Here is a 14,350-nt window from a genome sequence, read left to right as displayed (position 1 = left end):
TTGTCTTTTGATAAGATCCCTTTCCCTCGGCACTGTCGGTAAGCAGGCTAGCTGGGAAGCAGCTCAATATCACCTACTGTCGGTTCTTAGCTTACAACCACCACCACCGCTATCTTTCTCTCTAGCCCGAAATCTATATCGGAAGTTTCCGCTGGTTTGAGAGAGACGTGGCATAATGACTGCGACCACACTCCCGGCGAAAGCTGAAAATTCTGCTAGTGTCGAGGAAACTCAGAAACAAGATAATGGAATTGGCATGGAACACAGCGACGAAGAAGAGGAGAACGAAATTGAGCCAGCCGGTTTGTATACCTTACTATCCGGAGCTGACAGGCATGCTGATACACTGGATTTCTAGGAGAAGGAAAGAAGAAGAAGAAGAAGAAAAAGTCAAAAAAGAAAAAGACCCAACACAATGAGACTCGACAGAGCGAACCACCTCGCATCGGGCTCTCCAAACTGTTTCCTGACGGCAAATATCCTGAAGGAGAAATACAGGAATATAAAAATGAGTATGTACACCTAATTTAATGAATAGGCTCATAGTTACTGAGCTTATTTCTAGCAATTCCTGGCGAACGACATCTGAAGAAAAGCGGTACCTCGATAAAATTGCTCTCGAAGACCCCGAGGAGACCTACAATGATATTCGCCGGGCAGCAGAAGTGCACAGACAGGTGCGGCAATACGCTCATCGAAACATCAAGCCTGGCATGTCCATGACGGAGATCGTCAACATGATCGAAGACGGCACTCGTGCACTAGTCGAAGAGAACGGGTTAGAGTCCGGTGTTGGTTTCCCTACCGGCGTCAGCTTAAATAATTGTGCTGCACACTATACACCAAACGCAGGTGACACTGTTGGTGGGTGAATCAAGAGTTACATTGATTACCATCCTTTGACTCTGGTTATGTATACAGTGCTCCAGCAAGGGGATGTACTAAAGGTCGATATCGGAGTCCATGTCAAGGGAAGAATTTGCGACTCGGCATTTACCCTCAATTTTGAACCTACATATGACACTTTACTGGAGGCGGTCAAGGCAGCCACTAATACCGGCGTGAGAGTACGTCCTGATGATTGTAGTATTAGTTCGCACTTGTGAGTTTGCTCACCATCTGGGTAGGAAGCGGGTATCGACGTGAGGTTGGGTGAGCTTGCAGGTTACATCCAAGAAACCATGGAATCCTATGAAGTTGAAGTAAACGGAAAGGTTTATCCTGGTATGAGTCGTGTCGCTTCACAAAAGTATAATTTATTCATGTCTTGACAGTCAAGCCCATCGAAAATTTAAGTGGACATTCTATCAATAAATACCAGATACACGGAGGGAAATCTGTACTGCTTGTCAAGAACGACGACCCCACCAAGATGGAGAGGAGAGTATTTTGCTATAGAGACTTTCGATCACGGGACGAGGACGCATCGTGAAGTGTTAGTAAGTCAAGCATTTGAATAGGGGTGAGGCTAATGATATTTTGAGTGAAGGGCGAATGTTCTCACTACGCGCGAATTGTAAACGCACCCCATGTGCCCTTGAGGTGCGGCATCCACCAGAAATGATGTGCTCAAGCTCTCATCGCTCCGTACAGGCTAACTACTGCGAGGTCATTGCTGAAGACAATCAACAATAACTTTGGAACACTGCCGTTCTGCCGAAGATATCTGGATAGAATTGGGGAAAGCAAATATTTACTTGCGGTCAGTCCAGATCGGTCGCAGAGGCTCCGAGTTGCTGATGACGGTCTCGGCAGCTGAATCATCTAGTCAATCAAGGTATAGTGCAGGACTATCCTCCTTTGTGTGACCAAAAAGGATCCATGACGGCTCAATTTGTAGGTATACATTCACACTTTATTGTATACTGTCTGATGCAAAGCACAGGAGCACACTATTCTGCTACGGCCAACGGTAAAGGAAGTGGTAAGCCGAGGAGATGACTTTTGAAATGACGTACCGGCCGGAAGCGATCGACGGTGATTTTGTGGGGTAAGTCTGTTTTTGGTTGTTCCGTCGTAGCGGGCGGGTCAGACCTGTATGTTGTACTACAGCCAATGAAACTTGTCCCCTTCTTCCATGATATGACCATGAACTTCTTTTTTTTGGATGCTATACTTCCTCCATGGCTCTCAGCACAACGCCCTGTAGCGTGGAACGGCAAGGAACAGCCCTCGAGGCAGTCTCCTACGCAATCGTTGAAACACTACAATACTCCTGGAGCTTTTCCACCCTCGGCCAGAGTTGACCCTAAATTCAAGCGTCAACCTCGACGTCCTTTACATCTCTGGGAATACTGGAAATATCCTGCTTTTCTTGCCCTTAAAGGTGTCGCAAATATTAGATCGTTTCTAATGCCATCCTGAATGTCCTGCTTCAGCAACGGAACTTACCGCTGAGTTACTCTTGCATAAGATATGGGGCCCTCGCAAGAAATCTTGGGGCATCGAAATGACCATTGCTACTAGTCTTTTACGGGGAATCGGTCACCACACTGGCCTCATTGGCATTGTCAGTTCTCGTTTTTCGTGCTGTTGCTAGTCATGATCAATACGTCTTTTTAGGGTACCATCCGAATGTTAATGAGCATCGGGGGTCTTATACCATTACCTTCTGACGCACTCGCCACACCCGTAAAATTTCGGGTCAGGAAACGAAATTTGAGGGGCATTCTCGCCTCTTTTGACGCCGCCGAAACTGGTCTCCGCGAACTTTCTGGAGAATGGGTTGTCGGGAAGAAAACTTGGCAACGGTTGCAAAGTGAATGGAAGTTCAGTTCCGCTGGTGCCCCAGAGAACATGGCTCTTCCGACGAAAGAACGAATTGTTTTGTATATTCACGGAGGTATGAAACAATATTAACTTGGAGGATCAATAACTCATGCATACAGGTGCATATTATCTTTCAAGTGCTGCGTTTCAACGCATGGTATCCATACCGCTAGCAAGGTATTCAGATGCCAGAATTTTTGGTGAATAACTCGAAACGGAGTTCTACTTCTTTGCTGACTCGTGTGTTCAGCCATTGATTATCGCCTAGCGCCAGAGACGCAATTTCCCGGGCCGCTGCACGATGTCGTGTCTGCCTATCTTCGATTGGTAGAGGATCTTCACATTCCTTCGGATAACATTGTTGTCTGTGGCGACAGTGCAGGTGGAGGACTTGCCCTAGCGCTTCTGATGTATCTGCGGGATAATGACTATCCATTACCCTCGGCAGCCATTGTCATGTCACCATGGGTGGACCTGACACTCAGTTGCGAGTCTTGGGATTCCAATGCTATGTTTGACATCGTCCCTTTCCCGCGCATGGATAGTCATATGAATCCTATTGCTCTGTATCTTGGGGAACACACGGAGAAGTATCTCACACATCCTTATGCGAGCCCACTGTTTGGTTCGTTTGAGGGTTTACCACCGCTCTTGATACAGGCAGGCGATGCGGAAGTGTTGAGGGATGAGATTGCATTGTTGGCACATAAAGCACGTTTGGCTGGAGTGTCAGTGAGACATGAAGTCTACGACGATGCTGTAAGTATTCATGCTTTGGGGGACAACAAAGTTCTGAAATTGCAATTTAGATTCACGTATTTCAAGCATGGCCTTGTTTTTCCGCCACACTCCGAGCCTTTGAATCGATGCAGAATTTCATGCATAACATCTTGCCCAGATACCAAGCCGGTTCTTTACAAATTCTTGGAGATATCGCGGAAAGAGGAATGGGAGCTGAGATGGAGAACGAACGAACAGTCGTTGTTGGTCGTGATGGAGTTGAAAAGAAGGATGGTAGTGCGAAGCAGAGGTTCAATGATGAACCTGATGTGTCTGTTAACCCGAGTTCTTCGTCCTCCCCCGGCACACTTTCGGATTCGGACCCGGAAGATGAGTACTGGGAAGTGGAAGATGTTTGGGAAGAGGATGATTGGTTGAGAGGGGATGGAGAGGACGGTGGCATCATCTCTCGCCGAAATGGAAGCTCCTTGAGTTTGAATCTCTCAGAATTCAACAAGAGCGCCAAAGTCGTACCTGGTACTCTAACCCCACTTGACGATTTGCCATCGTCTTCGTATCGAGGAACATCCTATCGCCATAGATCCCCCGACACCAGAAGAGGTAGAGGTTATTTTTTAAATATTATCGAGGTGCCGAGACGCGTCAAATCTACGACGAGTTTATTGAGTGCTTTTCGAGGATCATCTCATTATCGAGACTTTACTTATGCGAAATCGCTCGATGGATCTCCACCTTCCTTATCGCCACAATCACAGCCACGGAATCCATCTGGCCCGTCTGTGCCTATCACGCCGACTTCTACACCTAACATGGAGCTGGAGTCACCATTTGCATCATGCGCTTTTTCCAGTTGTGTGTCGGGACCACGCAGACGGTCGACGGGGCTGAAAAATACTATTGTATCATTGTCAAGTGATTGAGAGAAGTTGTATTTTTCTTTTCTTTTCTTTTCTTATTTCGGTTTCGCTTGATTTCTTTTTTATGGGAACACGAAGATATGATTGGAACACGAAGCGCTAATGTATTGCTAAATACTACTCAATGTACATCTTCTAACCATATCATGTAAATTTGACTAGGGAAATGCTCAGATATAAATACAGGGTATCAAAACTACTATGAAGAGTTCCTCGCGCTAGCTTGTATATCCAGGCCCTTCTGGTATATATCCAATTCCTCGATGACATTTAGTAGAGCATTACGTTCCCAATTACCGTATAGAAAACCTTCATATAGCATCGTAGTAGCAGTCCACGAGAGGACGATGGTGAACACAATAAAGAGAGGGTTTATCCATGAATGTGGAAGCCAAGCAGCGCCCACGGCAAAGGCACTAAGCAGAATGACACACAACACGAAGGTATAAAGTTCCTTCCTAGAACGCTGGCGAGAGAAGCGATAACAGTTTGTGAGTGCGTCCATGATAGAGGTAATCGTGTTTCTTGATAATTCTGATTGGGGATCGTCGGCATGTCCATTGAGGGTATTTTGACTCGAGCCGAGTTCGAAATTGAGGGTTGCTTCTAAACCAAAGTGATCGGAACAAGAAAAGTTGTATCCCGGGGCGTTTTCGGTGAGAACGACTCGGCAATCGGAAGCTTGTAGTCGAGGGCAGTGTCTGCCTTGTGGTTGGCGGTACAAAATGTAGTCAAGTCGTTTTCCCCAAAAGGTGGAGTTGAGGTATGATTTGCCCGCGGACCAAGTGTTGACGGGTGAGTCTGCGGTGATGCCATACTTGGCGATGGCGTCCAGCGGACTTGAAGCGACGATGTCTTCACCCTCGGGATGTGTAACTGTCCAAGCGTCTTCCAAGGCGGCATGATCGCGAATGATGGCCATAGGTAAAGTGGTGGGTATGCTGTTAAAGTCACCCATCTGGTGCCAAAAGATTAAACAAGGATTGGTGTCTGGGAGGTGGAGGAGACATACCCCGATCACATAGTGACCTGATTCTGCGGCGTGGCGTGCAAGCTTGGCGAATTCCCAAGCATTGACAAGCCTGTGAGCCCTCTTGTACTCGGGACCATCTTCGCCACCCTTTGCATAGAGCTGAAATTGAATTGAGAACATGGCCAAGACGTAGAATGAAAAGATGGGCTACATGGGTGGTGAAGATGTGAAGTTTGCCAAGTTCGGGATGGAGGATGACGACGCTCGCAGCAGCCTTGCCAACGAACCAGTCGCCTGCAGCGACATCGAGGGGTTCTCCGTTCAGGGAAAAGGGATGGAGTGCGGATTCGATGAATGGAAAACGGGAGAATATGGCAAGACCCGCACCCAGGGCGCCACTAGAAGTAGAAAGTAAGCTTTTGGAAAAGCAAGATCGAAGCCGGGAGCTTGCCTGTAGAAGAACTTTGCATGAGGCAGGCGGTGCTGCAGTGCAACCCGAACTTTGTTGTAGTCGGCGTAGACCCAAACCTCCTGGAGAGCGATGATGTCGTGAGAGGAGCGGACAAGATAGTCGATGATTGCGCCGAGTCGCTGGTTGCGCTTCTTTGCGACATATTTGAGGCCCCTGTAGAGAGTTCAGTAGGTGGACAGCAGAAAAGTGACCCGGACGATGTACCAGCAGTTGAGCGTGAGCAGGCGGAGGGCAGGCATGGTGACGTGACGCTGTGACGCTTCCGCCCTCATGGAGGCCCCGATCCGGTGCAAGGCAAGTAGCTGCAACCCGCCACTGACAGACTCGCGCTAATGACGTTTTTAGTTTTTCGACGATGACGGCACTCCCATTGGCGCCGGCTGCCGCTTTCGCTCCAGGTGCCATTTCATTCATCCCACGGACCCCGTCTGGAACTCTATCATGCCCTACAGGCCGCCTCCACGCAACAACACCTCTTCTCGCCGGACGTCCTACAATGACACCAACCCCCCAGAAACAAAAGTCTCCAGTGCATCCACATCCTCGTGGGGCGAACAGAGCGGCTGGGGATCTTGGGCAGATGACGATTCTGGTTGGGGTCAAGCCTGGGGCCAAGGCGCGTCTAAAGCACAAAACAGCACCAGCAAATCCTCGAAGAATGACTCTGGCTGGGGTCAAGGTTGGGGTCAAAACACAACAACAGCACAAACCAGTGCCAAGAAATCCTTAGTTAATGACTCTGGCTGGGGTCAAAGCTGGGACCAAGGCACATCTAAAGCACAAACCAGCGCCAACCAATCCCCAGATACTGACGCTGGTTGGAGTCAAGGTTGGGGCCAAAGCACGTCTAAAGCAGAGAGCTCTCAGTCCTTTACCAGTCGTGGCTCAACAAACTCACCGTCTGTTCTGCAAGCAAATCCTGCATTGTCGCACCTCCGGCCACACGATCATGGACGCGAGTTGCACAAATCGACAAACGAAGCGAACTCCCTGGTCCCTGCTCCCAAAGAAACGAATCGGCCAGTGTTGCACACCAAGCTACAACAGCGATCGCTCGATTATAAACCGTCTTCACCCGTTGTCCCTGTGCACATATCAGGCTTGATAACTCGAATTGGTGATGAGATCTCAACTCCTCAAGTCCCCATCGCGTCCCAATCTCCGAAGCAATTGTACGCAAACCTCATCAAGTGAGTAGCTTCAGCAACACCGCGCCGCCCTTCTCACATGAGACTTGTTAGAGAACTGGTAGATGTCGTGATAATTCGTTACAAACTCCTCAAAGCTGAAGATAAGAGGATGAGATGGCGCGGAGCGCGACAATCCTCATGCTATCATCATTCAGCCCCTGCTGCTCGAGAGATTCTGGATAGAACCTACCAAGATTTCATTGAAACGATTGCAACACTGACTAAACAGCTGAATACGTCGCTGAAGAAGGTCGTTCAATATTCCGATACCTTGAATACACACAAAGAAAAGGTCACGAAAGGCCTCAACGTGCAGAACATCATGACATATACAACTGACCTTCGGAACTGGGTCGTCAACGTGGATTTGCAGCGGAGACTGGGTAGCACAAAGGCTTTCATAAAACGAAGAGAAGAGGAAAAGACGATGGCAAAACAGCGTAGAAAAGAGGAAAGTAAGTAGCAATGGTCAAAGTTGACTAGGACAAAGTTCTGACTTCTATTAGTGGACAACATCAAGAATGCCATGTCAGAGTTGGAGCTCAAAGCAACAGACATCTGGGACGAGTTCTGTCGGCTGGACACCACTCTGCCTGAACGCTTCAACAAAGACTTCACCCTCGCGAAAAATGCCATGAAGGAGAATGACACTGATCAGGAGATGTTGACCGACATGGGTATTGGAGAGAAAGATATCAAGTTGATCAGAGACAAAGCCGAAATGATGGACCAGACCGTAGACAATTTCACGACGAAATCACTGGAATTACAAACCAGAATCAAAAGTTTGGAGGATGAGGTTGCAGAGTTGAGGAAGAAGGATTCAGAAATCCAAGAATTTCGTCGAGACGTAAGGCTTTTTGCTTTTCTCTGAATAAAGTCGTGCCCTAACCTCAGGTGTACACAGGTTTATGTTCAACTGAGGCAGATGGACGCGTGGAAGCTAGAGGACGGACAGAAATTGGATCGGATGCTCCTGATGGTCGCGAATTTGAATATGAACCCTCGGTCTGCCCCCTCTGCAACCGCGCACGCTGTTGACCTTGCGCCTTGCATCAAAGAACTCGTCACACAATACGTCATGGAAGAGGTTAAACCCGCCTTGGATGCCATTGTTGAGGCTTGCGAGAAGGGTAATCAGCGTGCCAGAGCGGAGCTTGATAAATCGCTGGAACAAATAGTGACCAAGACTTATGATCTGGTTCAGATGGCTCTGAAAGCGAACGGGCTGTTTCCTCAGATCGTTCCTCATTCCTCGTAACGCCAGTCCTCTCTAGCATATACGTTATGAGCTCCTAATTAATTATTTATTATAAACCCATTGCGTTGCATGTATTCTATGACATCCATTCTATGATTCAGGTCTCCCATCTTTCCGTGGGCTCAAGACCAACCGAGTCATCAATAGGTATATCTTCGCCGTCCGAGTCCGGCTGCGGGATATATCGCAGGTATCGATCATAGTCCTCCCCAACACTATCCATATATTCCCTCAGCATCTCTTCTCTTGAAATTGGCCGGACTTCGTAGCCTTCCGAACCCCTTCTTACTGTCACATTTCTAGTGCGCAATTCACCTAGAGGAACATTATCTTCCATTTCATCATCCGAGCTTACCAAACTGTCTTCTTCATCATCCACTGATTGATAAGTATCACCTCCGTTGTAATCTGGATGGTATGGAGGCACTCTATCATGAGGTATACTAGAATCCTGGCTCTTTCCGCCTAACCGACGACGAGCATTATGGGAGGTTTGAAGTGCAGGGTTAAAAGTGTCATTGCCATAAGTCCATGGAGATGTACTTTGCAGCTGGTCATATCTCTCGACTTCTACGGTGTCCGGATCCTGAGGCGGCCATATAACAGAGCCTTCTAAAGGCGGGCAAACAACAAATAAGCACAGCAACGGGATGCAAGATCATGAATGAGTTCATGACCACTGATAATACAGAAAGGACAAAGCACCTCTTCAGACAAGTTGGGATGTCTTGCCCGGTATTCGAATCACAGTGGAAAGTTGGTTCCACTTACCATCCCGAGTAGATAACTCGTATTTAAGACCTGTCCCCGGAGTGCGCGTCGGACAACACCACAGTAGAGCCCTTTTACCGAGAATAGCTTCTATGTTCCGCCTTCGACCAAGATCCTACCTAGAGTTTCAGTATCAAGATGTGCAGGGGGCTGGGGATGCTCACATAGGGAAATTTGACCTGCAAATCTCATTAGTTGTGGTCGAACTCTTGGATCTTAGGCGTACCTCGCTGATTTTTCCCTTTCTGACCAATGTTGCTGCCTTGTCCTTTTCCCATCTTTCAATCGTCGTGGTATTCCGCAGCAATGCGTTGAAGTGATAGATGCTAATTCGATATGAGATGAAGATTGAACGAGCTTGAATACAATCACTGACCTAAACCCGCCTACGGAAAGGAGGACTGGTATACATGCAACAAAATTGAGTACAATAAAGATGAACTCGACGGTGGAGGGCCCATTCTATTTTCCTATTTCAGTAAAAGTGGCAAGATTACGAGTATATGCTCACCCAATACGGGCTGTACATAGCGTCCATGACTCTGCGTACAACCATCGTTGCATGATATGAACATGCGACGTCTACAAAGAACAGGAAGCGGATGAAGTGACCATAATTAAAGTGGCCAACACAGTTGTTAATCCATGGGCAATGGTGATCTTATCTTTTCGTGAGCATTAAATGTTCCCGAGGGCGAATGGATATGTCATACCCATACGAAGTATACACCTAGTGCAATATTGTGAAGCCGTCGTACTATAGCTGCTGGGGATATTTTACTCGCCTGTTGCACTGCCTGCAGTGGTGAGAACGTGGAGGCTTGTAATTATGACACATGCGACAATAGCGAGGTGCGCCTGTGAGTTTCTTAACCTCATAGCCATCCATGTGGGTATCTGGCCTCTAGTAAAGCACAGATATATGAGTTCTTAGTGCATGAACAAAGTGAAACTGTGACGCACCCATGATTCAGGCACGATTCCAGGATCCGTGTTGACGCATAGATAGTAGTTCCAAAATAACAAGCCAACTAAGATGCTGCAAAATAAGTGAGAGTCTGTACGCATGTAGGATGGTAATATTTGTTCACTTGAAGGGAAGGAGGAGAGTAATGAGCTCCACTGAGAGCTCTCTACCATACCATGGCCAGATGACGAATATCTGAGATGAATAGGCGATGAAAGATATCAGAGAGAGGACAAAGTTGACGATCAACAGGCCAACGATGCGTCCCATGCCAGCGGGAGAAGAGAGAACGATGTGTCCGAAAAAGGCAACTCGGGTAGTTCTCTCTCGTCCCATTTCCTCCCGCTCCTTACACCTGTATGTTCTCTTCCTCTCTTCCATTGCGCTTCTTGCAAACAACCTCCCAAGAAGTCCGACTCTCCCCTCTAGATGCCGCCGGTATGTGTTGACCGAAACTTCAACAAAAAAAAAATTCACTCACTCAGCTGCCTCAGTTGTGACGCGTCGCGACCTTGCTCTAGAAAGCCGCAGAGCTGCGCGTCTAGCTGGGGAGTCTCTTCGTCGAAATCGGTCAGAGGCTGCAGCACGAGGCACAGGACCGGACCAAGATTATGTTGCTAGAAGACGACAGAATCCAACGTCCGCAATGGTGTCTGCATCAGCAACCGCCTTTAGCGACTTTCCCATTACTCCGATTCGACCCCGTAGGCCATTAAACAGAGGTCAGAGAAGCGCACCCCCTGTGGCAAACAGAGGCACTGAAAGGTCCCGCACGCGGGGAACCGTTGTTGACCTCGCGGGGTCAATAAGGGATTTTACTGCACGAGAAGCCACCAAGCGTGCAGGGAACACTTCGGCTTCAAAGGTGGACGAGGAGTTTGCTGATGGAAGTGAAGATGAAGAAATCATCCCCGAACTTCCACAATTCATGTCTCCCGAACCTATCACTCCCGACCTCGCCTCTGTCCTTGGCAAAGTTCCAAACCTTGCCCCATCCCATCCCTCCCCTCTTCCTACCACGCAAAAGAAGCAATCTCCAGAATGGCTCAAGTGTACATATGGTGGTGATTACTCCAAGTATCAGCGCGATACCCAAGATTACCTCAGAGGTGCCCGAGGCGCCGGACATGTGTATGCCAGAATAGTTCTAGAACACAACGGCACCCTTTCACAGAACTCTCGAAAGAAATTGCATTGGTTCATTCAGTGGGCTTCCCGAAAACCCAAACCCGTTTCTAAAGCATAGAGTACGCTTTTCCCTTACCAAGAGTGCGCCTGGGGAGTCGGTAAGCCCGAGGAAGTTTAGTGATTCTATCTACATTGATAGTTGTGGCATACATAATATATTCCTCACTTTAGACCAGTTAAGTTATGGTATTCACAATCTATAGAGGGCGAAAAGAGAGATCTTCTCGAAAAATATATAGAATAAACAAGCTGATAACCTATAATACTGTCGAACCTTGAACAACACACGCGTCAAATTGGTGTTCCGCTCTCAGACGGTACCGGATGATACTCGTAATGTCTATACTTCATCAACTCTTCTTCAGGCAAATATTCATCTGGTAACCAGAAATCGTAAGGGTCACTAATCTCCTCCGGGACTTTTACACCGAATGCCGTTTGATGCCTTGCCGTCTGTCTGATACTCCCTCTAATCCCAGCAATTAACAGTGAACTTTGTGTACGCATCAGCTGTCCCGTGTCTGGTGACCGGTATTCAATCTCTTTACTGCTTCGGTTCACGTGCATGCGTCGTCTGCGAGCCGTATATATAGACATAACCTCAGGCATGATTTGTCCCGATAGAAGTGCCGAGGCAGATTCTGAGGGAAGTAGAGCAGGTTCTGAGGGAAGTTCTGAGGGAAGCAGAACAGGTTCTGAGAGAGTGGGAGGGGGGGCAACAGGCGGAGGAACGGATGCTGTTTGTGGTGAATTAGTCGCATCCATAAATTCACCACTCGATAACACCGGTTCCTCGACTGCTACAGAAGGATGAACATCGGAAGGGGGTTCTGCGGAAGGGGAAATGGGTATTGGGCTTGAAGGTACACGAGTAATGGATGGTGAGTGTGAATGCCACGTTTTTTGACGTTTCGCGGGTGGAGACGTGGTAGTGATGGAATGAACCACGTTGGCAAGTTCAAGCAGTCTTGAGCCTTCCCCTCCATGGGTGATAACCTCGGACTCGAGACGGGAAGGCGCCGATTCCATCTCCACGGGAACAGATGGAGGACAAGATTGCATAGATTGTTGTACCGGGGACTGCTGAGTTTGTACACGAGGTTCTTCGTCAATCATAATCGGCGAAGTCTGAATAGACTGCCCTTCAGGAGGGTACCTACGAAGTCTATCCAGCTCGAGCAACACAGGATCAATTTCGGGCGATGGCCTTGTATCGGGAAGTGGTGATCGCTTTTGAGGAGGGGTGGGGGGCTGCGGACGGGAAACATCACAGATCTGAGAGCGCTCCATTGCGTCTGTCAAGTCCATCTCAAATTTACGATCTAAACTCGTGGAAGCGCGTGGCTCCGCTGGGACTGGAGGAATAAACTCTTCCTCTGATTCTGGTGCGAATTCCTGTCTTCCATCGGGCTCTTCGACCTCAATATGTGGAGATGGTATCGGTTCCGGAAGCGGGAGTCGGGACGAGGACTCGATGGGTTTAGAGGACGATCGAGGGCGTGCAGGTGATGGTGAGCGTTCGACACGAGATCTTCTTCTCGTAGCCGGTATAGGCCCTATAGCAGGAGGGATGCTTGCCCGCGCAGAACGTTTGGAGGACCGTGAAGCAGTTGTTGGAGCAGGAGATTGTGATGTGGATGCCTTTCCGGCCAGCTTCAGCTTGATCCTAAATTTGTCCTGCCGCCGGTTGTAGCTTTGATCAATGAAGATCAGTTGTTCTTCCTTCTCCGACGCAGACGCGTCAGATATATCACGTCGGAGGGGCACTGAAGTAAAGGGAGGAGGACTGGGGACGGAAGCCGGAGTCATAGCAGTATTTTCACGCATTGCCGGAGGTAATTGTGGTCTACGCACTCGGTCAGGTGGAAGTAACGTTTTAAACCGTTCCTCCAGCGACAGTGCGATGTCCAACATCTCCTTTCTCCGCCTCTCTCCTTCGGTATTACTCGCTGACCCATTGATGTGAGCACCGGGAAGAGACGAAGATCCATTATCAAGGTCTTCTTCAGAGATACCAAGAGCGGGAGAGAAATTGGACGCTGGTAGAGCAAGGAAAGCAGAGGCGTCCATGATACGCAGCTGGTCTATCCGCTCCTTGAGCTTGTATTGTTCGTGTTTAAGCTTTTCTTTCTCCCGCAGTCGCTGGCGTTTTTCGAAACTCTCGTATTTACGGTGTCGGCGCTCATACGCAGCATCAGAGGTGTCGATCTGGGCCTAGATAGCAGGGATTGAGCTCTTGGGAGGGCCAAGTATATCAGGAGGACTCACATCCTCTGGACCGCGAGGTCTGAATCTCGCTACAACAAGGTTATCCTTGACGTTCCGATAGGATGGTGTTTGAATAGTCAGCTGCTCTCTGTAGGCCTTGAGTACATCAGGTCGGTCGAAATACCGGTCGCTCGCAACGGTGGTTACAGAGGCCTCACTGGCATTTGAGAATAGATTTGAGTCCGTGGTCAATAGAAATGGAGTTGCGGGTGAAATTATAGATTCTGTTTCGACTTGAGAGAAACATAAGAACAGGAGCAGGCTGGTAAGGAAGAGGGATGGACATACACCTGCGCCTCTGATGCTCGAGTATCATGAGGTCTGTATCACAGCTGCCGACGCCGGGGCCGCCTCTGCGGGCACGAGAGGGTAGGACGCGTTTCTGGCGGCCATCTGAGGCAGCCGCGGAAGATGTTGATGGGTCCATGGCGGTCGACGAAGCTTGTGGCACTGGTCGAGGGGGGCCTTGAGGAGACTGTCAGCGTCAGGGGGATGCTCTGACGTGTAGTAGTCGAGAGTGTGTGGCACAGCGAGAAAGTCAGAAATTGAGAAAATTGGGCTGAGGCCGGCGGGACAACCAATCAGAGTCGCACAAACACCCACTCCCCCCAGGAAATCTCGTCCCCTTTCTCGCGACCGGCAATAATCCGCCATCTCAAGTTTAACTGCACAACAAGGCTGACTCTGGGATGCAGAACCTCACCCTCAAGTCTCGGGTAGTTCTTAATCAAACCCGTTTGCTAGTAGCATCGAACATTTCAAATGCAATTCATCCCGGTCCTAAATATCCATAGCAGCCCAACTCCCTTGGAAGATACAGGGTCTCACTCTTG

At 48.7% G+C, this 14,350-nt stretch overlaps 7 protein-coding genes across 7 annotated transcripts; 3 read left to right on the top strand and 4 right to left on the bottom strand.

Moving 5' to 3' along the window:
* Positions 1-88: 88 nt before the first annotated feature.
* Positions 89-2,075, top strand: AGABI2DRAFT_132875 (hypothetical protein). The gene is made up of 10 exons (XM_006454099.1): positions 89-302; positions 359-512; positions 566-864; positions 922-1,067; positions 1,128-1,224; positions 1,275-1,430; positions 1,485-1,542; positions 1,594-1,702; positions 1,756-1,836; positions 1,886-2,075. The coding sequence occupies exons 1-10, from the start codon at positions 176-178 to the stop codon at positions 1,946-1,948; spliced, it is 1,290 nt and encodes a 429-aa protein (XP_006454162.1). The 5' UTR covers positions 89-175; the 3' UTR covers positions 1,949-2,075.
* Positions 2,076-2,088: 13 nt separating this feature from the next.
* On the top strand, positions 2,089-4,430 carry AGABI2DRAFT_113919 (hypothetical protein; the record flags this gene model as incomplete). The annotated part of the gene is made up of 6 exons (XM_006454098.1): positions 2,089-2,326; positions 2,379-2,509; positions 2,563-2,842; positions 2,889-2,969; positions 3,020-3,528; positions 3,579-4,430. 6 exons carry the CDS (start codon positions 2,089-2,091, stop codon positions 4,428-4,430), a joined length of 2,091 nt encoding a protein of 696 aa, XP_006454161.1.
* A 196-nt stretch (positions 4,431-4,626) lies between these two features.
* Positions 4,627-6,111, bottom strand: AGABI2DRAFT_182157 (hypothetical protein; the record flags this gene model as incomplete). Its single annotated transcript, XM_006454097.1, has 5 exons — positions 4,627-5,385; positions 5,440-5,559; positions 5,612-5,798; positions 5,852-6,025; positions 6,077-6,111. 5 exons carry the CDS (start codon positions 6,109-6,111, stop codon positions 4,627-4,629), a joined length of 1,275 nt encoding a protein of 424 aa, XP_006454160.1.
* Positions 6,112-6,313: 202 nt separating this feature from the next.
* Positions 6,314-8,323, top strand: AGABI2DRAFT_140239 (hypothetical protein; the record flags this gene model as incomplete). Its single annotated transcript, XM_006454096.1, has 4 exons — positions 6,314-7,062; positions 7,114-7,517; positions 7,569-7,912; positions 7,970-8,323. 4 exons carry the CDS (start codon positions 6,314-6,316, stop codon positions 8,321-8,323), a joined length of 1,851 nt encoding a protein of 616 aa, XP_006454159.1.
* Positions 8,324-8,420: 97 nt separating this feature from the next.
* On the bottom strand, positions 8,421-10,331 carry AGABI2DRAFT_61380 (hypothetical protein; the record flags this gene model as incomplete). The annotated part of the gene is made up of 10 exons (XM_006454095.1): positions 8,421-8,935; positions 9,095-9,209; positions 9,259-9,273; positions 9,321-9,420; positions 9,471-9,556; positions 9,606-9,754; positions 9,808-9,851; positions 9,889-9,998; positions 10,058-10,133; positions 10,186-10,331. The coding sequence occupies 10 exons, from the start codon at positions 10,329-10,331 to the stop codon at positions 8,421-8,423; spliced, it is 1,356 nt and encodes a 451-aa protein (XP_006454158.1).
* A 52-nt stretch (positions 10,332-10,383) lies between these two features.
* Positions 10,384-11,469, bottom strand: AGABI2DRAFT_132873 (hypothetical protein). Its single transcript, XM_006454094.1, has 2 exons — positions 10,556-11,469; positions 10,384-10,499 (listed from the first exon to the last, which is right to left on the bottom strand). Exon 1 carries the CDS (start codon positions 11,188-11,190, stop codon positions 10,921-10,923), a length of 270 nt encoding a protein of 89 aa, XP_006454157.1. The 5' UTR covers positions 11,191-11,469; the 3' UTR covers positions 10,384-10,499; positions 10,556-10,920.
* A 71-nt stretch (positions 11,470-11,540) lies between these two features.
* Positions 11,541-13,944, bottom strand: AGABI2DRAFT_113914 (hypothetical protein; the record flags this gene model as incomplete). Its single annotated transcript, XM_006454093.1, has 3 exons — positions 11,541-13,463; positions 13,518-13,750; positions 13,806-13,944. The coding sequence occupies 3 exons, from the start codon at positions 13,942-13,944 to the stop codon at positions 11,541-11,543; spliced, it is 2,295 nt and encodes a 764-aa protein (XP_006454156.1).
* Between the last annotated feature and the right edge of the window lie 406 nt (positions 13,945-14,350).

Source organism: Agaricus bisporus, assembly GCF_000300575.1.
Source record: "Agaricus bisporus var. bisporus H97 unplaced genomic scaffold AGABI2scaffold_1, whole genome shotgun sequence".
NCBI lineage: Eukaryota > Fungi > Basidiomycota > Agaricomycetes > Agaricales > Agaricaceae > Agaricus > Agaricus bisporus.
The sequence above is the reverse complement of the archived record's forward strand: the minus strand, read 5'-3'. Positions and strand labels throughout refer to the sequence as shown.

Bases quoted from the DNA above. Each gene is read 5' to 3' on its own strand.
- AGABI2DRAFT_132875 (XM_006454099.1), top strand. From the start codon at position 176: ATGACTGCGACCACACTCCCGGCGAAAGCTGAAAATTCTGCTAGTGTC. The intron at 1,068-1,127 runs GTACGTCCTGAT...CCATCTGGGTAG, and splicing joins CCACTAATACCGGCGTGAGA to GAAGCGGGTATCGACGTGAG. The intron at 1,837-1,885 runs GTAGGTATACAT...TGCAAAGCACAG, and splicing joins GATCCATGACGGCTCAATTT to GAGCACACTATTCTGCTACG.
- AGABI2DRAFT_132873 (XM_006454094.1), bottom strand. From the start codon at position 11,190: ATGTCCGGCGCCTCGGGCACCTCTGAGGTAATCTTGGGTATCGCGCTG.